We start from the raw sequence: 23,886 nt of genomic DNA, 5'->3' as shown, positions 1-23,886 counted from the left end.
AAAAGGAATGTTAGGACAGGGACGGTAGGCACGCAGGTGCACTTATGCACGCCCCTTACAGACCTCTTAAAAATGGGGTGAGGTCAACAGTAGACAGTTTAAGCTTAAAGTTTTGGGCGTTTGGGGAAGAAACTACAGAATCAGGTAGTGAAGCTGGTAAAGAAAACATCTTCACACTTGTGTATTCGCTAAAGTATTCCTGTATAAAGAGTTTTTAATTTCTTAAATTAGAGGGAGAGGCAATCCTTACACTCGCTCTCTGTCTCTCATGTACAATAATACTGTATATCAAGGAAGCAGCTACTTAGTTGATGCTGCTTATGTAGTAATTCATCATAAGAACTCATCACAAGACAACCTGGAGTGCCTTTTCTTTGAGTAGTTGTATAATAATGACTGCTCTCAATCTAGGTGTGATTTGCATTTTTTCTTCTGTTGTTGGGGCTTTTGTCTTTTTATGGTACATCTGTCAAAAGTTTAAAATGTTGATGTGTTACAACAGTACTGATTTTAGACAGGGTAGAAGTACAAATGAGGCAGTCATAATGCTTTAGTCAGCCATCAGTAAATGATTTCTACTTTTACAGTAATATTAAAACATGCTGGATACTCTTTTGGGTGTAACAGTTTCAAAAGTGCTTGCTTGCTAACTCGTTTCATCACTGCACTATTCCGTTAGCTGTAAGCCTTTGGGTGGGTAGCCTGTTTCCTGTATTTGAAACCACAAAGGGAGAGAGAGAACATCTTTGTCAGATATGAAATGCTAAAACAAGAAAGGCTGAGTTCTTTTACCCAAATGAGAAGTATGCGAAGTGTTGTGTTTTGCTCAAATAGAATTTAAGCTTAGGACTGCAATATAAAGTGAAGTGAAATGCTGCTATAGTCAGCACTGTATAGAAACATGGAATATCTAATGTGAAGTTCTGATCAGCTCCCTTGATTTCTTGTTCCTCACCACAAGAAATGAGTGGTGAGAAGGTAAATTGCTGTTATGATTGCCAGCTTCCATATGCTATTTCCCTTTTCCTCAGTCCCATAATTGTGTATCCTGAACTTACAGCTAAACTGAGAGGAAACAAAATTCCTGAGTTTCCAAGTGTGTTAGTCTAAAAACAGATATTAAAATTAATGAATCCAAAAAATATAGTTGCACACAAGGGAATTAAACAAAATGACAATTAGATGGACTACAGAAAGAAAGAAAAATTGTAGATCATTTATAACTTTGCAGGATCCAGTCAGATTGGATTGTGCAACATTATCCTGGGACATGTATTTTCATTCATTTATAACTTTGTGGAATCTAAATATGGTAGTTCTAAACCATGGGTGATTTTACTGAGTGGAGCCACAGCTAATATTTTTAAAGACCCACCAGTCATAGAGAAAGAGCCAAGTTACATGCATGTCTAAGGCTGTTCTACTTCCTGAGTTTGAGAGGAGGAATCTTTGAGAAAACATAGAAGGATATGGAAAAAAAGATAACATAGTAGCTAATGCATCAAGCAAGAGAAAGGTAAAAGGGGACATAGAACCACCAAGAGCAGGGGTGTCAAACTCAATTTCATTGAGAGCCACATCAGTATTATGTTTGCCCTCAAAGGGCCAGTTGCATGTAAGACTGTGATGATTCACAGTGGCCAGATGGATGTGGCTGGTTGGGGTGGCTGGATGGGCATAGCTGGGTTGGCACAATTAGATGGGCATGGCTGGGTGGGCGTGACTGGCTCACAGGGCACGGGTGACTCGGGATGGCTGTGTTAGGATGGCACAAGTCATGCTGGCTAACTCAACATGGGGACTATTCAGTGCCCCACAAGCTCCTCGCCTCCCCAAACTGCTGGCAGCCAAGTGCAAGTGCGCATACAGACAGACAGACAGACAGACAGACACACACACACACACACACACACACACAGCATTGTAAGTTTTAGGACTTTTATCCACAGAGAGAGGAGAGGGCCTTCTCCCCAAGACCAGGCATGATTGGCAGTTTGCAAGCTCAAATGTGGATAAAAGTCTCCAAGCTTTATATTTATTGTTTCCTGATTGCTTATTTGTACCCTATGACTATCATTAAGTGTTGTACCTTATGATTCTTGATGAACGTATCTTTTCTTTTATGTACACTGAGAGCATATGCACCAAGACAAATTCCTTGTGTGTCCAATCACACTTGGCCAATAAAAAAATTCTATTCTATTCTATTCTATTCTATTATATACCTCTCAGAGGTGGGATTCACTTACCTTCCCTACCAATTTGCAAATGTGACCTTGGAGTTTCTGAATTCAGCTTACCATCCCTACCAGACTTCATATGAGGAACTTCGTATTTTCTATCATCTGTATCTTAGAAAACTTAGAAAGAATAAAACCTTTTTCAGCCATCCAGAATGTAGGTATTAGCATATACAGTACAGAAAGATAATGGGATACGTATTGTATTTGAGAGCTAAAATGGGCATTGGACAGATGGAGTTCACAGCCAGGCATGCATGCTGCAGTTCCAATGTCACTGTTGTTGACAGCAATCTTTGCACAGATCTGGAAGATAGATGCTTACAGAGATTAGTGCATAGAGCTAGATAGATCACCAAGGCAGCTACAAGCTGTAAGTCTGTTTGACTGAATACACTTGCCATACAGAACAATGCCTTATCAAGATTGCAAATAGCATTGTGAGCACCATGCAATTCAAATTCTTACACTAACAACAATTCATATAATCATACAAAGCAAGTATTAAAAGGTACTGTGGAGAATCTGTGAAAGTCATCTAGTCCAATCCCTGCCCAGTGCAGGAATCCACTAATAAATGATGATTTCTATAAGCAGAACATGTTTACAATGCCGAAGCAAACAGAAAAAAAATGCAAATGATCACTTTATTTTTTTTTAAAAAAGTTATAAACGCAGAATAAAAGCTAAGCTAATCTCCTTAAACCAGAAATGCAAAACATGAAGTCTCTGTGTAGCATGTGACCTAGAAGAATAGCCAATGTAGAGTAAAAAACTCTCTTGGTCAGACATATCAAACTTAAGGCTATGCAGGCCAGATCCAGCCCACAGTGTGGTTAGATTTGGCCCGCAGAGCCTCCAGGAGACAATGAAGGGCCGGTCCCTGCCCACCCCAGCCTAGCACTCCCCCTGGGTGCACAGAAAGGAGGCAGCACCTCATTGAAAGGGAAGTGCTCAGAACATAGTAGCCTGCAGAGCAACATAGTCAGCTGTGGTGTGCAATCTTTTTTTTCTTTTAAAAGCATTTTTTAACAACCTTTTCGGTGGAAGAGGTTGTAAAAATGCTTTTAAAAGTGAAAAAAAAGGCTCTGAGGATCATGCGGCTCAACTGTGATCATCAGAGGCTTTTTTTAAATCTTTTAAAGGCATTTTTTTACAACCTCTTCAGCCGAAGAGGTTGTAAAAAAATGCTTTTAAAAGTTGGGATCGTCAGAGGCTTTTTTTTCCCACGCATGCCAAAGGTTTGCTATCACGGTCCTATTTCTTTTGGGGGGAGGGGTTTGTATAATATATATTTGCTTATAGGATAATAATTAGCAAATGCCCTCAATTTATAAACTTCGTTCTTGATACTTATATTCCTTATTTTATCATCCTGCATGTACCCTTTTGAATTTCACGAGTTACTTAAATCACCATTAACAATAATTTTTTGTTTTCGGTGATGTATAAACTGTTTTGACTACTAAAATTCTGTCCAAAGTCCACTTCTTCCAGCACTTAAACATGAAAACCCAATTCAAATTGTCAAAGGCCTTCTCTGCATCTAAAAATATTAAATCTGCTTGTTTCTCATGATATTGTAATATTCAATAATATTCAAAACAGTCCTCACATTATCTCTTAACTGTCTTTTTGACAGGAAGCCTGATTGATCTTCATGCATGTATGCTTATAGAATTTTCTTTAGTCTTTCTGCCAAAATTGCAGCAAAGAGTTTATAATCATTATTTAATAATGAAATTGGTCTGTAATTCTTTGTCTTTGTAACATCTTGACCTCTTTTGGTAACAACACAATATTGGCTTCTTTCCATGTCTGCAGTATCTTTCCCCCTGTAATATGTCATTCATTGTATACTTTAGTGGTTGAAGAAGTTCATCCTCAGAAAACTTACAATATTGGCTTGTAAGGTCATCTGGGCCTGGGGCTTTACCTGATTTTATTTTTTAAAATAACTTTTGATATCTCAAAGGCACTTATTGGATCATTCATAAATTGGCTCTGCGTTTTTGATAATTAAGGCAGCTGTTGTCTTAAGATATTCATCTATTTTTGACATATCTAACTCGGGTTGTTTATACAGGTTTCAAAAGAAGTTATGAAAGGACTTTTTGATAAATTCATTGTTGTTATTATATTACTGCTTTCATAAATTTTCTCAATCATTGTCTTTTCTCTTTCTTTTCTTATAAGCCAGCCATGTTCCTGGTTTATTTGCAAACTCAAAGTGTCTTTGTTTTCCATACTTCAATTTTGCTTCTATTTCCTGTACTCTTAACATAAGACAGTTGTTGCTGAAAAAATTCAATTTGATGTAAAGTTTTAGGATCTGTAGGTGTCTTTTGCAGTTCAATTTCTTTCTGTCTGATTTCATCTAGTATCCTTTGCATCTTTTCCTGAGATTTTTTTCTTCTCTAAACAATTGTACTGTATAAAATATCCCCACATAACAGCTTTACTAGCATCCCATACAGTTGTAAAACTTGCCTCTTTACCTAACCGCCCGGCCGCCCTGTTTCGGGTGACTTGCTCCCTCCTTCACCAGGGGGAGCGGGATGACCCGTTGCAGGGACGTGCTGAGGAGTTTAACGGTTATCTATACGATAAAATCGTTCAGCTTCGGGACGGTCTGGACCAAAATTGTGGGGATCCAGATGGGGCGTCTGAGGGCGGTCTTGGTGATACTGTTTGGGATGAGTTTGACCCTGTAGCTCCCGAGGACATGGACAGGTTGCTGGGTAGATTGAATGCCACCACGTGTTTACTGGACCCGTGCCCCTCCTGGTTGGTACTGGCCTCTCAGGAGGTGACACGAGGCTGGCTCCAGGCAATTACGAGTGCTTCTTTGTTGGAGGGAGTCTTTCCGGCCGCCTTGAAAGAGGCGGTGGTGAGGCCCCTCCTCAAGAAGCCCTCCCTGGACCCGGCTGTTTTAGGTAATTATCGTCTGGTCTCCAACCTTCGCTTCGCAGCGAAGGTTGTAGAGAGTGTGGTGGCATGTCAGTTTCCCCAGCACCTGGAGGAAACTGTCTATCTAGACCCGTTCCAGTCCGGTTTCCGGCCCGGATACAGCACTGAGACGGCTTTGGTCGCGTTGGTGGATGATCTCTGGAGGGCCAGGGATAGGGGGTGTTCCTCCGCCCTGGTCCTATTAGACCTCTCAGCGGCTTTTGATACCATCGACCATGGTATCCTGCTGCGCCGGTTGGAGGGATTGGGAGTGGGAGGCACCGTTTATCGGTGGTTCTCCTCCTATCTCTCCGACCGGTCGCAGATGGTGTTGACGGGAGGGCAGAGGTCGGCCCCAAGGCGCCTCACTTGTGGGGTGCCGCAGGGGTCGATTCTCTCGCCCCTTCTGTTCAACATCTATATGAAGCCGCTGGGTGAGATCATCAGTGGCTTCGGTGTGAAGTACCAGCTGTACGCTGATGACACTCAGCTGTACTTTTCCACACCGGGCCACCCCAACGAAGCTATCGAAGTGCTGTCCCGGTGTCTGGAGGCCGTACGGGTCTGGATGGGGAGAAACAGGCTCAAGCTCAATCCCTCCAAGACAGAGTGGCTGTGGATGCCGGCATCCCGGTACAGTCAGCTGAGTCCTCGGCTGACTGTCGGGGGCGAGTCATTGGCCCCGATGGAGAGGGTGCGCAACTTAGGCGTCCTCCTGGATGAACGGCTGTCTTTTGAAGATCATTTGACGGCCGTCTCCAGGAGAGCTTTTTACCAGGTTCGCCTGGTCCGCCAGTTGCGCCCCTTTCTAGACCGGGATGCCCTATGCACGGTCACTCACGCCCTCGTGACGTCTCATCTGGATTACTGCAATGCTCTCTACATAGGGCTCCCCTTGAAAGGCATCCGGAGGCTCCAGTTAGTTCAGAATGCGGCTGCGCGGGTGATAGAGGGAGCCCCTCGTGGCACCCATGTGACACCTCTCCTGCGCAGACTGCACTGGCTACCTGTGGCTTTCCGGGTGCGCTTCAAGGTGTTAGTAACTATCTTTAAAGCGCTTCATGGCATAGGGCCGGGCTATTTACGGGACCGCCTGCTGCTACCGAATACCTCTCACCGACCCGTGCGCTCTCACAGAGAGGGACTCCTCAGGGTGCCGTCGGCTAGGCAGTGCCGTCTGGCGACACCCAGGGGAAGGGCCTTCTCTGTGGGGGCTCCCACCCTCTGGAACGAACTCTCCCCAGGACTTCGTCAACTTCCGGACCTCCGAACCTTCCGCCGCGAGCTTAAAACACATCTATTCGTTTGCGCAGGACTGGACTAGGTTTTTAATTGTAGATTTTAATGGGTTTTATTATATATATTATTTTTAATTATCTGGCTGCATCTAATAAGTTTTTTAATGGATATTTTATTTTTGTATTTATATGTATTTTATTTGCCTGTGCACCGCCCTGAGTCCCTAGGGAGATAGGGCGGTATACAAATTTGAATAAATAAATAAATAAATAAATAAATAAATAAATTATCAAAGTATTCATGTAGTTTCTTTTTACAGTCTTTTACAATCTTTTTTTTTTTCAGAATAGATTCATTTAATCTCCATCTAAAACTTGAACACTTTCCTCTAAGGACCAAAAACACTGGGTTATGATCAGAAAAAGATTTAGGTAAAATATCCAGTTTTAAAATTGTGTTTGCGAGATTTTTAGAATTCCATATCATGTCAATCTTTTAAAAAGATTTATATCTGTCTGAAAAAAGGTATATTCACTAATATAACCATTTTTATCTCTCCATCAATCTATTAGTACTAAATTGTCCATCATTTCAAAGTCTTTGGTAGTTTAACCTGGGAGGGTTTAATTTCCTTGGAAGATGTTCTATCCAAAGCTGGTATAGTCACTCTATTCCAATCCACCAACATAAACCAGTTTTTATATAAAAAAGCCAATAGCTGATCCATTAAGAATAAAAAAATGCTTTTATCTCCCTATACATGGCAACCACTATTGATTTTATTCCATTAAGTTCAATTTCCACTGCTACAAATCTACATTATTCATCTGCTTATAAGTAGCTTAGGTTTAAATTGAGGTTTTATATATAAGACAAGTCCATTAATCTTTTTTAAACCAGCAGATGTAATTTCCTCCCCAATCGCTTATTTATTAAGCAATCTTATGTCTTAATATGTGTTTCTTAAAGGCAGGTTATGTCAACATTAAGTTTCCTCAGGTAATGAAATAATTTTTATGCTTAGATGTTAATATTGTTAATATTCCATGTAATAGATTTAATCATCTTTAGAAAAAGTAATAAGTTCCTGTACAACTATCTTGACTGTGCCTTCTTCTTAAATCAGTGAAGACCTGGACGGAGGAATCAAAATTAAAGTTACAGGCATGTTTTGACTGCACTGATTGGAATATTTTTAAAGATACCTCTGAAGACCTGGATGAACCCACAGATACTGTAACATCATTAAGACACATCTATTTATCTGCGCAGGACTGGACTAGAATTTTAAATTTTTATATGTTTAAATTTTAATTTGGTTTTAAATGGGGTTTTATTATTTATATTTCTATTTTAAATATTCGGCCTATGTAATAAGTTTTTTAAATTAATGTTTTACTCTGTATATATCTATGTTTTTTATATGGCTGTAAACCGCCCTGAGTCCCTAGGGAGATAGGGCGGTATAAAAGTGTGAATAATAAATAAATAAATAAATAAATAAATAAATAATATGTCAGCTTCTGTGAAGACCTATGTGTACCTACAAGGAACTTGCGAATATATAGTAACAACAAACCTTGGTTCACACCTAAACTTAAGCAGCTACGACATTCCAAAGAGGAAGCCTACAGAAAAGGTGATAAAATGCTGTACAATCAGGCCAGAAATGCACTAACGGGAGATCAGAGCAGCAAAAAGAAACTACTCTGAAAAGCTAAAGAATCAGTTTTCAGCAAATGAACCAGCAAACATGTGGAAAACTCTTAAAAATATCACCGGCTATGGCAAACCTCCTTCCCAGGCTGAAGGTAATCAACATCTGGCAGATGACCTGAATGAGTTTTACTGCAGGTTTGAAAGGAAACTACAGCCACCTATCTCCACAACCCCCATTTCAGACACACCAACAACAGCCAAGCCTCCTACAACTGACCCCATTTCATTGGGTTCACAACCCCTAGTGATCACAGAAAAAGAAGTGGAGGACCTATTTCACAGACAAAAGCCAGGAAAAGCTCCAGGCCCAGACAAGATAACTCCTTCTTGCTTAAAAGTCTGTGCTGACCAATTGGCCCCCATCTTCAATAAATCACTAGAGATGTGTTATGTTCCTTCTTGCTTCAAACCCTCTACCATCATCCCAGTGCCGAAGAAGCCCACCATCAAGGAACTGAATGACTACAGACCATATTTTCAATAAATCACTAGAGATGTGTTATGTTCCTTCTTGCTTCAAACCCTCTACCATCATCCCAGTGCCGAAGAAGCCCACCATCAAGGAACTGAATGACTACAGACCAGTTGCTCTAATATCTGTAGTCATGAAAACCTTTGAAAGGCTAGTGCTTTCCTACCTGAAAACCATCACGAATCCGCTGTTAGACCCCTTGCAATTTGCATATCGAGCAAACAGATCAACAGATGATGCTGTTAATATGGCTCTGCACTACATCCTACAGCATCTTGAGTCTCCAAAGACATATGCAAGGGTCCTTTTTGTAGACTTTAGTTCAGCATTCAATACCATCATTCCAGACATTCTTCTAACTAAGCTAAACCAGCTACAGGTACCGGAACAGACTTGTAAGTGGATCACAAGCTTCCTAACAAACAGGAAGCAGCAGGTGAAGCTAAGCAAGATCACATCAAATACCTGTACAATTAGCACAGGGGCCCCCCAAGGCTGTGTGCTCTCCCCACTTCTCTTCTCTCTGTATACCAATGACTGCATCTCCAATGATCCATCTGTTAAGCTACTGAAGTTCGCAGATGACACAACAGTGATTGGTCTCATTCGAGACAATGATGAATCCCCATATAGACGAGAGGTCGAACGACTAGCCTTGTGGTGCAACCAAAACAATCTGGAACTGAACACACTCAAAACCGTAGAAATGGTGGTAGACTTTAGGAGAAACCCTTCCATACTTCCACCTCTCATAATACTAGACAACACAGTATCAACAGTAGAAACCTTCAAATTTCTAGGTTCTATCATATCGCAAGATCTAAAATGGACAGCTAACATCAAAAACATCATCAAAAAAGGACAACAAAGAATGTTCTTTCTGCGCCAACTCAGTAAGCTCAAACTGCCCAAGGAGCTGCTGATCCAATTCTACAGAGGAATTATTGAGTCTGTCATTTGCACCTCTATAACTGTCTGGTTCGGTTCTGCAACACAACAAGAAAAACACAGACTTCAGAGGATAATTAGAACTGCAGAAAAAATAATTGCTACCAACCTGCCTTCCATTGAGGACCTGTATACTGCACGAATCAAGAAGAGGGCCGTGAAAATATTTACAGACCCCTCGCATCCTGGACACAAACTGTTTCAACCACTACCCTCAAAACGACGCTATAGAGCACTGCACACCAGAACAACTAGACACAAGAACAGTTTTTTCCCGAAGGCCATCACTCTGCTAAACAAATAATTCCATCAACACTGTCAAACTATTTACTGAATATGCACTACTATTAATCTTCTCATAGTTTCCATCATCAATCTCTTTCCATTTATAACTGTATGACTATAACTTGTTGCTGGCAATCCTTATGATTTATATTGATATATTGACCATCAATTGCGTTGTAAATGTTGTACCTTGATGAACATATCTTTTCTTTTATGTACACTGAGAGCATATGCACCAAGACAAATTCCTTGTGTGTCCAATCACACTTGGCCAATAAAAATTCTATTCTATTCTATTCTATTCTTTTTGAAATTGTTCCACCACTAGCTTCTTTTCTGTATCCATTTCTTCAATTGGATCTGAAATTAATTTGTGTCTAATCAAAAAATCCTCTATCATCCATTCTCAGCTTATGTTTAAGTAGCAATTCAAAACATAATCTTCTTAATTCTTCTTACAAAATGGACCCTTGGTAGCTTTCTCATGGTGGCAAATCTGGAGTTTACTCTATAGACCCGTAATAGCGAATTTATGGCATGCTTTTATGGGCCTGCGAGCCATTGCCCCAATTCAGCTCTGATGGCCAGCTGGTCTTTGGGTCTCTGCCAGTTAGACCAACTCCTGCTTCCTCGCCATCTTGAAATCACAAAGCCTCAAAAATGACAATAATTCCACAAAAAGGAAATGGCAGGCTGCAACTGGAGAGAGCCTCTTTCAGCATGAAAGGTAAATATGCAAAAAACAAAACAAAACCCTACTGCCTAAGAAACGGTGGTACCCTTTATGGTCCGGTAAGAACGGTTAATTCTTCCACAGTGAACTTACATGGTTGCCCTGCTCCCCAGCTAGGGACTCACCCAATTACTTCTTCTTCAAGAAACAGCCTGAGAACATATAGCTACTCAGGAGAGTAAAAGGGTTATTTCCAAGCCCTTCCCTTTCCAGTTGTGTGTGTGTATTGTTCTTCTGGCTTAGAAAACATTCTAAGCCTGTAACTGGAGAAAATTTAACAGATATCAACATCTCTACTACTTCAAGGGCTGGAGGTTCTGCCGGAAGTCCAACTGTGATTTGTATACAGTATGTAAGAAGAAAATATTTATGGACATTAATGTCTACTTTATGCGTATTCCTAGACATTTCTCTTTTGCTACTGGTTTTTTTGTGATCTATTGATTCATTTTTTTTCTGTCTCTTTCTTTTCCCCAATTGTAGAACTTGAAGCGTGTAATGGCAGATGAGGTAAGAGCAATTGTGTTATATATTTTTTGCTTTAACTATTTTTGTGAGTTATCTATAAATCTTGATATATTTGTTTTGCATTCTCTTCCCTGGGTTTTTATTATTAGTTTTCTGATTGCTAATTTTTCTCCTTTGTGAAATGTTTTCTTTGATATAGTATATTAACCATTTTTAAAGATGGTATAGTATTCTTGTCTGTTACTGTATTCCCTGATGGTGCACTTTTTGCAAGGAATGTCTGTATATGTTTAATGGTATCTTTTGTGGAAGCTGAGTCACTTTGACTCTGGCTTCCAGTTTGTTCAATGGATAAATCTATAATCTGCACCAATTGAAAGGAGAGCTTCCTTGATTATTTTTTTTAGAATGGACTTGGAAGATAACATATTATGTTACCTCCCTTCTTTATAAAAATCTGATTCTCTGAACTATTCCTGTATTTAATAGCCATTGGGGTGATAGGCAACCACAAGAGTCCCCAGTGTTTTCTCTCATCTTTAAAATGCATGCATTATCTTGATATTTAATTTGGGATATTGTTAGTTCTTAAATATGCCTCTAGTGAAAAAACAGAAATTCTAAATAAATCTTTGTATCCCAAAGGTGGTGGTAATGGATTGTTCATCAGTAAACAAACTGAAATTTAATTTAGATGAGAGCGAACTCTGTGGTTATAAAATGAGCCTAGTCAAGGACAAATTGAATTGTTCAAGTTCAAATTCTTGCCCATCACCCACGTGTTCATCACTCAAACCAATCAGGTACACTCCAGAACAGAAGATACCTCCCCAGCCTTCTCAGCACAGCTGCAGGGCAAAGCGGCCTTGACTTTCTGGAAAGAATGTTATTTTGACTACATATCATCTTCACTCCATACAATCTCCCCTCCCATTTTCCCACAATAGAATTTGGGGCAGGCCTGAAGGCTCAAAAGTAAATCCCCTGCCCCCCCGAAGAGATGCGTGTCCTGGAAAGAGAATAACACAGAGGATTAATCATGCTCCTAATTACCTCTCCCCCACTCCCCGGGGACACTTTGACTTATCAGGGTATTTATCATGGAATTGTTTGACAAGCATATCTGCCTTTACATTCCAACTTTTGACCCATGTGGCTTCAGACAAAGGGTACCCTTTCCAGTGTACTAAATATTATAAGCAACTCCTATATAGTCTAGAAAGGGACGTGGTGGCTCAGGGGCTAGGACATTGAGCTTGTCAATAGAAAGGTCGGCAGCTCAGCGGTTCGAATCCCTAGTGCTGCCGTGTAACAGGGTGAGCTCCCGTTACTTGTCCCAGCTTCTGCCAACTTAGCAGTTTCGAAAGCACGTAAAAATGCAAGTAGAAAAAATAGGGACCACCTTTGGTGGGAAGGTAACAGCGTTCCCTGCACCTTTGGGGTTGAGTCATGCTGGCCACATGACCACGGAGACGTCTTCGGACAGTGCTGGCTTTTCAGCTTTGAAACGGAGATAAGCACCGCCCCCTAGAGTCGGCAACGACTAGCACGTATGTGCGAGGGGAACCTTTACCTTATATAGTCTAGAATCTAAAATTTTCTGGACTTCATAATGAGCTTCTCCTTGTACAACTATAGGAGAAGGAGCTGGTTGGGTTTGAGGTCTTAGAATAGACCCAACAGCGGGTTTCAGCTGGCTGCAGTGAAACACAGGATACACTTTCCCTAGAATGCAAGGGAGGCTAAGTTGAACTGTCACTGGGTTAATCATTTTAACTATTGGGAAAGGACCTAGGAATTTTGGCCCCAATTTCTTGCTAGGCAGCCTCCATTGTATGTATTTGGTTGATAGGAAAACCTTATCTCGTATACGGTTGTCTGCTTGCTTTTTATATTCTTCTGTTGCTTCTGACAGTGCTTTTTTAATATTTTCCCACCCCTTCTTTCAAAGACTCCATCCATTCTGCCAGAGACATGGAAGAGGGGGTTCTCTGGGCAGTTCAGGCATGGGGACACACTCCATGCCGCTGGTAACTTGGAAAGGGGTCAGTCCAGTCTGCTGTGCACTGCATTGTTGTAAGTGTCAGCTTTGGAAGCCATACTAGGCTGATGGCTTCCACATGCTGTCACTTTCTCTGGTGTGGGAAAGTAGGAGAGGGGGGTGAGGGTACAAGGGGCTTTTAGACATAACAACATTCTTCCTGCCAGTCAAGGTCAGGCTGGGCTCACATCTGGAGAAGGAATGGCCGGAATGATGCTTCGACATGGGACAGTTGAGGATTGGAGTATGTGACCGGCAGAGGGGTAATGAGGGTGGAGATTTTGGAGTTTGTATTACTGAGGGAGGAACCTGAATCCCCAGTTTCGGTTTTCATCCAACTGTGCCAGTTTACCTATGCTAGTAAAAGAACTTTGAAAGATGTTGGCTTTGGAGTCTTTTCTGCAGGAGGCGTTTTCTGGAACGCTGACAGTAAGCCACCTCCACAAACGGTAACAGATCTGCCCAGTTCTCTTGTTGGTAATCCACATAGCATCTTATATACTGTTCCACTATCACGTTTATGCATTCCGCTGTGCCATTCATGCTCGTATGGAAATCCGAACTAAGCCCTTGCATGGACCCGATGGACCTCAGGAATTCCCTCCAGAATTTGGCTGTAAACTGGACTCCTCGGCCTGAGATAACCCGGCGGGGTATTCCATTCAGACGGTAGATGTGTTTGATGAATAGTTTAGCGAGTTTCTTTGTGGACAGCAGTCCAGAGCAGTGAAATGGGCTTGTTTGGACAATAACTGTCCAAATTACTGTGTTCCCCCCACTTTCGACTATGAAATCCATTGTGATTTCCTCCCAAGGTCTATTGGAGCTTGCCACTTGTTGAAGGAGTCCAGGCGATTTTCCTGGTCTTGTTTTCATTGCTGCACATGTGGCACAGTTTTTTACGTAATCCTCTACTTCAGCTTTCATTTTTTTTTTGTTTACATTTATATCCCGCCCTTCTCCGAAGACTCAGGGCGGCTTACAGTGTGTAAGGCAATAGTCTCATTCTATTTGTATATTTACAAAGTCAACTTATTGCCCCCCCAACAATCTGGGTCCTCATTTTACCTACCTTATAAAGGATGGAAGGCTGAGTCAACCTTGAACCTGGTGGGACTAGAACCTGCAGTAATTGCAGGCAGCTGTGTTTTAATAACAGGCTTCTTACAGCCTGAGCCACACCGCGGCCCTTTTTGGCCACCAGAATGGCCTTCTAGCGAGGTGCAGGGTCTTCGGGAATCCAAAGTGACCAGCCAGTTTGGAGTTGTGGCTGCACTGGAGTACTTTGAATCTCAGGCTTGCGGGGACATACAATTTGGATCCCTTCCATGCTAGTCCCTCCCTCATGGTCAAGACATCTTTATTGTCTGTGAGCCAGGGGTCAGCTGGTAGCACCGCTTTTAACTGCTATCAGCTTGTTCAAGTTTGTGTTGGGTGGTTGCCTGGCTTGGCTCCTGGTGATGACTTGTGCCACTGATTGTGGGGGGGGGGGGATGATGGTGTGGATCACTTCCTCCTGTCAGCTGTCAAATTGCGGCTTTCTCGATAGGGTGTCTGCCAACAGGTTTTTTCCTGCTGGTTTGTATTTCAGCTCAAATTTCAAGCGCCTGAAGTATTGAGCCCAGCAGACTTGTTTGGGAGACAGTTTCCTGGGGTTTTCAGGGCCTCCAGGTTTTTGTGATCAGTCCAGACCTCGAAAGGCAGTTTTCCCCCCTCTAGCAAATGTCTCCAGGAGAGTAAGGCCCAGTGAATTGCATAGGCTTCTTTCTCCCATATTGCCCACTGTCTCTCTCTGTCAGTGAGTTTTTTGGACACATAAACACATGGCAACAGTTGTCTTTTGTTGTTCCTTTATTGGAATATCATAGCCAATGCTACATTGTTAGCATCAGCTTGTATGATGAATTGTTGCTCTGAGTCTGGGTGCTGCAGATCGGTTCCTGGGTGAACAGTCTCTTTAAGTTTTCAAAGGCTGTTTGACAGTCCATTGTCCAAGCGATTGGCTGAGTTGGCTTTTGTTTCATCGGAGGAGACCCCATTTCTGTTAGGGGTAGAGCCACCTCCATGAAAGCCAGGATGAACTGTCTATTGATGTTAGCAAACCCCAGGAAGCTTTGACATTGTCTATAGGTGCATGGGTTTGCCAACTGAGTACTGCTTTCACTTTCCCTGGATCTATTTCCACGCCTCTGCTGGAAATTCGATAGCCTAAGTAATCCACAGAGGTTTTGTGAAATTCGCATTTTGACAGCTTTGCGTAGCTTGGCGGCGAGAAGTTTTTCTCAGTACTTGTTGGATAAGTTTCACGTGTTCATCAAGGGTCTTGCTGAATATGAGAATGTCAACTAAGTAAACAAGGGCCCCTTGGTATAGGTGCTCATGTAACACTTTGTTAATAAGTTGCATGAATACTGTGGGAGGCCCTTGCAGTCCAAACAGCATGACTGTCAATTGGAAGCTGCTGAGTGGGCAGTTGAAGGCAGTTTTCCACTCATCTCCCTCTTTGATTCTTATGCAATATGCTTCCCTTAAGTCCAGTTTCATTAACACTTTACCCTTTGACAAGTGGTTTAGTATGTCTTTCATGAGGGGAAAGGGGTTGGTGTTCTCCACGCACATGGCGTTGATTCCACGAAAATCAACGCAAAGCCTCATTCCCCCATCTTTTTTCTCTTTGAAGAGCACCAGTGTCGTCACATTGGATTTTGTGGGCTGGATGAAGCCTTGCACCAGGTTGGCGTCTATGTACTTCCTTAATTCTTCCATCTGTTTCGAAGTCATGGAGTACATTTTTGACTTGGGTAGTTTAGCCCCTGGTACAAACTCTGTAGCACAGTCAGTCAAGCAGTGAGGGGGGAGAAAAGTGCAATCTTCCCCACTAAAAACCCCTGCTAGGTCTTGGTATTCTTTACGCACTTGCTGGCTGCCAGGTGGGGCGTCTCTGGCTGGGGCTGCAGGTTCTGATGCGCCGGCCTCCTCTGGGGTCGTGGCTTCTAGGAGGTGTTTCTGACTTACAGGTGGCAGTGGTCCAACACCAGTGACTAGCTTCCTATAGCTGTCCTCCCAGGGGATTGTGGGGCCCCACTTATCTTTAACAGACTAAAAGTTGGAAGGGACCTAATAGGTCATCTAGCCTTACCCCCTGCTCAAGTAGGAGACCCTATACCATTTCTGACAAATGACAGTCCAATCTTTTCTTGAAAGTCTCAAGTGATGAAGCTCCCACAACTTCCAAAGGCAAATTGTTCCATTGGTTGATCGTTCTCACTGTCAGAAAGTTCCTCCTCCTTTCTAGGTTGAATCTCTCCTTGGTCATTCATCCATTATTCTGAGAGGAGGGAGGACGAGGCACAACATATTCCTTGTCTGGCCTTCAGGTGCTTTGGGAAATGGCTTGACCCCCTCCTCTCTGTGGCAGCCCCTCAAGTATTGGAAGATGGCTATCATGTCTCCCCTGGTCCTTCTCTTCACTAGACTAGCCATGCCCAGTCCATGTAACCGTTCTTCATATGTTTTATTCTGGATTTTGAGCCTATCTTCTAGGGTGTTAGCTATTCCTGCCAGTTTAGTATCATCTGCAAATTTGGTGAGTTCCCCTTCTTATCCCCTCATCTAAGTCATTTATGAAGATATTGAAGGGTACTGGGCCTAAGATGGAACCTTGTGGCACCTCTCTGCTTACTTCTCTCCATGTAGATGTAGATCCATTAAGGACTACACGTTGAGTATGGTTTGTCAGCCAGTTGCGAATCCATCTGGTGGTGAAGTTATCTATCCCACTTTTTTCTAGCTTACAAAGAAGTAGGTTGTGGTCTACTTTGTTTTTTTTGTCTTAAAAAGTTTTATTTTGACATTCTTATCCAATAACATATCCAATAACATATTTAATGTACCCTCATATACAATTAATCGGATTTGCCCGGTCACCACCCCCTTCCTTTTCCTTTTACTCTCCTTCTTTACCTTCTTCTACTTTCCATAACCATCCTCCCCCTCTCTTATCTACATCCTCTCCTCTTTCCTCCCTACTCCTTTCTTCTCCCTCTTCCCCTCTTCCTTCCTTCCTTTCCTCCTCCTCCTCTTCTCTTTCCTCCTTCTCTCTTCTACTCCTTCTTTCCCTTCATTCTAAAGTAGTAACCAGGCAGGTCCGATCTTACATTAATTATACATCTTCAATCATCTTTGTACATTAACTATCAATCCATTTTCTACCCCCTCCCCCTCCCTTCCCCTTCCTCCCCCCACCCCCCAGGACTTCCGAGAACCGAGTACAGGGTATAAAACTAACAACAAAAATTAAAATCTAGCACAAATCATAATCCATAGTCGTTCCTTAAAACCTCCACTCCCCTTCCAAAGACAAAGAAGATACTTTTCTTCCACTCCATTATATATCAGACCATTCCACTCCTAGAATTCTCATAAGTTTCCGATTGAGTTATTGTTTATTCTTGAATAAAGTACGTAGATTTCAATATCCAACCTTCATCAATCAATATCAAAACAACGTTCCATCTTCCAATATTCACCAAGGTTTCTTCTAAAATGTCTTTCTTCCCTTAGCAGTCTCTCAAAAATAGTTCATATTTCCAACTTAGTTTCTTTAATTTTTCTGTCCAACCTTCAGGGGTAAGCAATAGTCCATCTTTTCACATCTTTAACATTTATATATACAACAAATAATATTACAAATATCCAAAGTGTCAATTGTAATAATTAAAATCTTCACTTTACCTTACTTATGTCAAATAACATTGTTAAAATTACACCTATAACATCCAAAATATATCTATTATAACAATTACATTCTAATTAACATTACATCCATCTCTTAAATATAATATTTAATCCAAGTTCCTAAATTTTACTATCTATCCTCCAAAATTAAACAATATTCCATCTTCCTATTCCTTTATACCTTTAATATATCATATAGTACCCCTAAAATTACACATTTATATCCACAATAAATCATTTACAAAAATTAACCATAATCATATATAATAAAATTAAACATTCTCCTCCTTCTTCTATCTTACACATTTTCACCATCTATCCACCATTCAACTTAACATCTGTTAACAAAGAATTCCCAATCTTTAATACATTAGTATAAAAATCTCGTGCTTTACAAATTGTATTGAGAAAATACTTTCTTCCTTTATAATTCAGTGTTAAACCTGCTGGAACCTCCCATCTAAAATATATCTGATGTTTCTTAAGCTCATCCACCAGAAAGGCAAATTCTTTTCTCTTTCTTAACATTTTAGGAGGAATTTCCTTCATCATTATTATATCTTGTCCTAATATTTGAAATTTATTTTTATAAAATGCTGCAAAATTCCATACCTAATCCTCTTATTTGTAAAATAAATAACCACATCTCTCGGTAAACACTTCTGCCTTGCCCACCAGGAATTAACACGATAAATTTTTCAATATTAACTTCAAAATCTTCTGGTTCCATTCCTCTATCTGGGCAAAGGCCTGAATAAAAATCTCTTTCAAATTTTCCTCTTTAGATTCTCTTAAACCCCTTACCCTTATAGCATATTCCATTAATTTATATTGTAATATAACCCTTTCTTCCTCTGCCTTATCAGCCTTAACCTGAATATCATCTATTTTATTTTCTAAATTCAAATTAATTTGAACTTCATCTATTTTCCTTTGCAAATCTAAATTAATTTGGTTAAATTCATTCAGTCTTTCTTCTGTCTGTGTACTAGATAACAATAATGGAGTAATTGATTCCTTTAATTTTTTCATCTCCTTACTCTGCTCTTCCACCAAATCTTTAAAATCCAGTATTTCTTTCTCCATTTCATTAAATTTTTGATCTATTTCTGAAAGATGAGCCTCCATAAGCTCCTGTAAAAAATTCCTTAGACTTTCTTTAATATCCTCTCTCAATTTCCGTACCTGAAGTGAAGATATTTCCAATAATTTAGAAGTGGTTAAATCTCTTTGCTTAAAAGCCATTTTTAAACTAAGTAATATCAAGAAGAAGAAGAAGAAGAAAAAAAAAGGGGGAGGGAATAAAAAGAAAAAAAAACCCAATAAATTTTTCTTCTTAAACACTGTAAAAAAAAGATAATAAAAAAAGAAATAGATTTTTTTTTTTAAAAAAGAATTCCATTAAAAAAAAAAAATCTTGTTATTTTCTTCTTAGAGGTTCCACACCAGCAATTGTAATCAGCATTTCCTTAGCTTTCACTTTCAAAACACAAAACGCCATCTTTCTTCATCTCCACTCTTCAAATAACTTCTCTGTCAGGGAGTTAAAATCATCTTACAAACAAATGCCAGCCCTCCTGCTTTCGATTCTTTCCGTGTTGATAATTTATCAGTAATCCTCTTCAGTCACGGAGATGGACGCTGCATTTTGCTCTGCTTTTGCAGAGGCGTTCTGGACTCTGGAGCTTTTTTGAACTATCGAAGGAGCGTTCCCATCAAACCACCAGAAATCATTCTGGGGCTTTTCTTGGGGGCTCAAACTTCAGTTCAAATGCTCATCTCCCCCTCTTTGCCCGAGGGCAGAGATTTACGAGCTGTTGACAGAAGATTAGCACTGTCTAAACAGCTCTCACAGAATCACAAAGAACGGGCGGACTGAAATCGCCCGCCATTAACAGCGGAGCCAAACCGGAAGCCCTGTGGTCTACTTTGTTGAATGCCTTGCTGAAGTCCACAGTATTTTGCTGGTCTACTAATTTAGTCACGATGTTGAAGAATGAGATAAGATTGGTTTGGCATGATCTGTTTTTAACAAACCCGTTCTGACTGTTAGTTATTACTTTACTCATTTCTAGGTGTTGGCAGATCTGTTTTTTAATTATCTTTTCCAGTATCTTCCCGGATATTGATGTTAGGCTGATTGGTCTGTAGTTTCCTGGGTCTGTTTTTCCCCCTTTTTTGAAGATGGGAACCACATCAGTTCTTTTCCGGTCCTCTGGTAGTTCCCTGGTGTTCCAGGATTTTTGAAAGATGTGGTGCAATGGTTCTGAGATGACATCTGCCAGCTCCTTTAGAACTCTGGGATGTAATCCATCAGGTCCTGCTGATTTGTATTCAAGATCAGACATTTTATTTCCAGTCTGTTTTTTACAGTTGTGTTTCTGGTAGGTTGGGCTATAGTTTCTTTTTGCGTGAAGACTGGTGCAAAGAATGAGTTAAGCAGCTCTGCTTTCTCTCTGTTGCCTGTTACTTCCTTGCCGTCTTCTCTCTTTAGTGGTCCAACTGTTTCCTTGATTTTTTTTCTTGTTATTTATATGTTGGAAAAAACTTTTTTTGTTATCTTTGACTTTTGTTGCAAGTCTTTGTTCATTCTGAGCCTTTGCTTTTCTGACCTTGTCTTTGCAGATTCTGGCTGTCTGCTGATATCCTGCCTTAGTTATGTGTCCCTCTTTCCTTTTTGTCTTTCAATTTGTCAGAGAGATCTTTGTGCAGCCATGCTGGTTTCTTCTTGGATTTCTCTTGTGTCCCAGGGGGAGCGAGCGAGACACAACACTTTCTTGTTTTTCTTTCTCAGCGGTATTGCGGTGGTCTGGGCTTTTATGATCATATTTTTCAGAGTTTCCCAAGATTCTTGAGTTGTTTTCCCCTTTAGAATTTTCATCTAAGGAATCTTTCCCAAGTTCTCTCTGAGTTTATTAAAATCTGCTCTTTCAAAATCTAAGACTCTGGTATCATTTTCTTCTACTGCTTGTGTTTACGTTATGTTGAATTCTAGTATGACGTGGTCACCCTCACCCAAGGTTCCTGCAGTTTCAACTCCTCTATCGCTTCTTCTTTGTTTGTAAGTATTAAGTCCAGTATGGCTGTCCCTCTAATTCCCTCCTGTACCTTTTGGACAACAAAGTTGTCAGCTAGGTTGGTTAGGAACCTATTTGATTTTTCACTTGGAATTAGTTTTCCAATTGATATCAGGGTAATTGAAGTCTCCCATTACTATTGTAGTGTGTTTCCTACATATGTTAGTTAGTTGGTTGGCAAAAAGGATATCTATTTTGTCTTCTTGGTTGGGTGGCCTATAGGAAACACCTATTGCCATGTTATTCTTTTTGTCTTTTATGTTTATGCATTCTAGGAGGTTTTTGTCTTTGGTTTCATGCAATTCTATAGCAATAGAGTGGTCCTTTATGTCCAGTCCAACTCCACCTCCTCTTTTATGGGGTCTGGGGTTTTTTTTGAATAGTTTGTATCCTATCAGTATGTTCCGGTCATGGGTTTCATCACACCAAGTTTATGTTATTCCTAGTATGTCATATCTACCTTCGTGTATTAATAGTTCAAGTTCATCCTGTTTGTTCCCCAGACTTTGTGCATTTGTATATAGACACGTGAGGTCTTTCTGCCTGACTCTCGGTATGCTTCCTATGTCTCCTGTTTGTTATTTGAGTTTGTCTTTCTTTCCATCCCTCCTTATTTCATTGTTTGCCTTGCTTTCTAGGGTTTTTTGTTTGGAATTAGGTCCTGGAGATCCTAAACACTGGTTACTGTCCCCCCTCATTTTTAGTTTAAAGCCCGCCTGATAAGTTGAACCAGTCGTTTTCCAAAAACATTCTTCCCAGTCTTTGTGACGTGCAACCCACAAAGTCCATCTTGGAGGTAGTACAGACCATGGCCCAGGAATCCAAAGTTTTTTTGGTGATATCAACCCTTTAGCCAGTGGTTCACTTCTAGAATTCTTTGTTCTCTTGCTGGATGTTGTCCTTTCATTGGCAGTACAGATGAAAAAACTACTTTTGCACCTAAGTCCTTGACTTTCTTGCCTAGCTGCTCATAATCATTCAATATTGTTTTCAAGTCCTTTTTTGTGTCATTCATCCCAACGCGTAGTAGTAGAAAGGGGTAATAGTCTGTTGTTTTTATTATTTTAGTTAGGTTTTCAGCCACATCTTTGATTTTAGCTCCAGGGAGACAACATACCTCTCTGGATTGACTGTCTGGTCTACAGACAGCAGGTTCTGTTCCCTTGAGAATTGAATCTCCTATCACCAACACTCGCCTTTTTTTTTCCCTAAGGAGGTTTGTGGTGTTTTTCTATCTATCACATTTGGTGGTGCTACGTTTTGGGGGACATTTGATGCTGGTGCTTCTTTATGTGTCTGCATGTTTTCTTCTAGTAAGAGTCCATAATATCGATGGTTTAGCACCAGTGGGGCTGCTTCAGAGTGGGTTGGTTTGGCCAGGAGTTCTTTTTGCAAGGTTTGGGGTTTCTCATTTTGCAAGTCGAGTTTCAGAGTGGTTAGAGTTTCCTCTAGACCAGTGGTTCTCAACCTTTATAGTGCTGCGACCCCTTTAATACAATTCCCCACGATGTGGCGACCCCAACCATAAAATTATTTTTGTTTTGAATTTATTGCGCCTGAAGCCGTATTGGCTAGTGATCTGAACTGCTTGCGATTGCCTTGAGGACGGAGGCATTAAAGCGGAGACTCCTCCCCTATTAAGTTTATAGCACCTGAAGCCAGATTAGGCTAGCGATTGGGAGTGATTGCAGGTGGCTTGAGAGGGAGACATTAGAGCAAAGATTTCTCTCATTTTTAATTCATTGCGCCTGAAGCCGAATTTGGCTAGCGATTTAAAGAGCCTGCAGCTGGCTTGTGGAGTCAACCATTGGAGCGCAGTTCTTCGACTCGCAAGTATACTTTCCATATTTCCGATGGTCTTAGGCGACCCCTGGCAAATCGTCATTCGACCCCCAACGGGGTCCCGACCCACAGGTTGAGAACCGCTGCTCTAGACCCTTTACTTTTTCTTCTAGTAACTTGATTCATTTACATTTGGTACGTATGTAATTGGGTATTCTATGGGCATAAGTATATACATGGAACATGTTCTGCAGATCACAGTAAGTATCAGTTTCTTCTTCCATGAGTGGGTTTACAAAAAAATGAGAGTGAAAGTGTAGAGGGTTTTACCACAGATTTCTAAAAGGGAAAAATGTCCAATTTGGGATACAGATGTTCTAAGATTATGGTTTAAATGTGTTATAGCTACCAATTTTAGCACAAGAATAATGCAAAAAGCTTTACTTTAATCATATGTTCATATGTTTATTCTTTGAAACTCATGCTAATGCTTGGGATAGTTCCTGTGTTATGCACTTTATCATTGTCATTGTCAAAAAATTTAAATCTGCCCTAACGTAGAGTTCGACCCAAGTGTGCATACTGAGTTTCCTTGAATCAATCCTCCATTTTGAGCTCATATAGAATTGTAACATTATTGTCACAAGGGACAATCAATTAAGGCTTAAATGGCCACATCAAAGATATTGAGAGGTGAGAAAGTAAATGCAGTTCAAAATAATATTAGTTTTGCCAACCCAGAAGAGTCATTTTAATAGTTTAATAAAATAACAGCTCCTTAAACTGGGCATAATTTCAGTGACAAATTATTCATTAGCTATTCTGCATTTAATCTTCTCACTGGTCTCTCTTTTTGGAATTGCAACATTGTTATATGGATGGATGTGCTGTATATAGTAGCATAAAAACAATCAATTTTGTAAAATGTTTTGCAGACATTTGATTCAATACTTCAAAGTGAATCTCTATTTTGATATGTAATTTCTTTTAATGGAATGATTCAGTTGAAACTTTGGTGAAAGCCCCAATAGAAGCTTTGCACAGATAGCCCTGTTAATTAGCAGAATTGCATGAAGCGATTTAAAAGAACATCGATTCTCCTGTGCGCTGCTTGGAGAGTCCCAGCATGGGTTCAATTCATGTGATTGGCCAGAGACTGAGTTGGAAATTCTTTGGCCATGCCGCCTCCTCCTGGT

The 23,886-nt window shown here is 40.7% G+C and overlaps 1 protein-coding gene across 2 annotated transcripts in view; it reads left to right on the top strand.

Moving 5' to 3' along the window:
- The window catches only part of DIAPH1 (diaphanous related formin 1), a 281,001-nt gene that overhangs the window by 17,546 nt on the left and 239,569 nt on the right, over positions 1-23,886 (top strand). For both annotated transcript variants that reach the window (XM_058174593.1, XM_058174595.1), the window contains exon 2: positions 11,069-11,095. In XM_058174593.1, coding sequence (XP_058030576.1) covers positions 11,069-11,095 — 27 coding nt within the window. The remainder of the gene's footprint in view (positions 1-11,068; positions 11,096-23,886) is intronic.

This window comes from Ahaetulla prasina, chromosome 3 (genome assembly GCF_028640845.1).
Source record: "Ahaetulla prasina isolate Xishuangbanna chromosome 3, ASM2864084v1, whole genome shotgun sequence".
Classification (NCBI taxonomy): Eukaryota; Metazoa; Chordata; class Lepidosauria; order Squamata; family Colubridae; genus Ahaetulla; species Ahaetulla prasina.
This window is presented reverse-complemented; position numbering and strand designations above follow the sequence as displayed.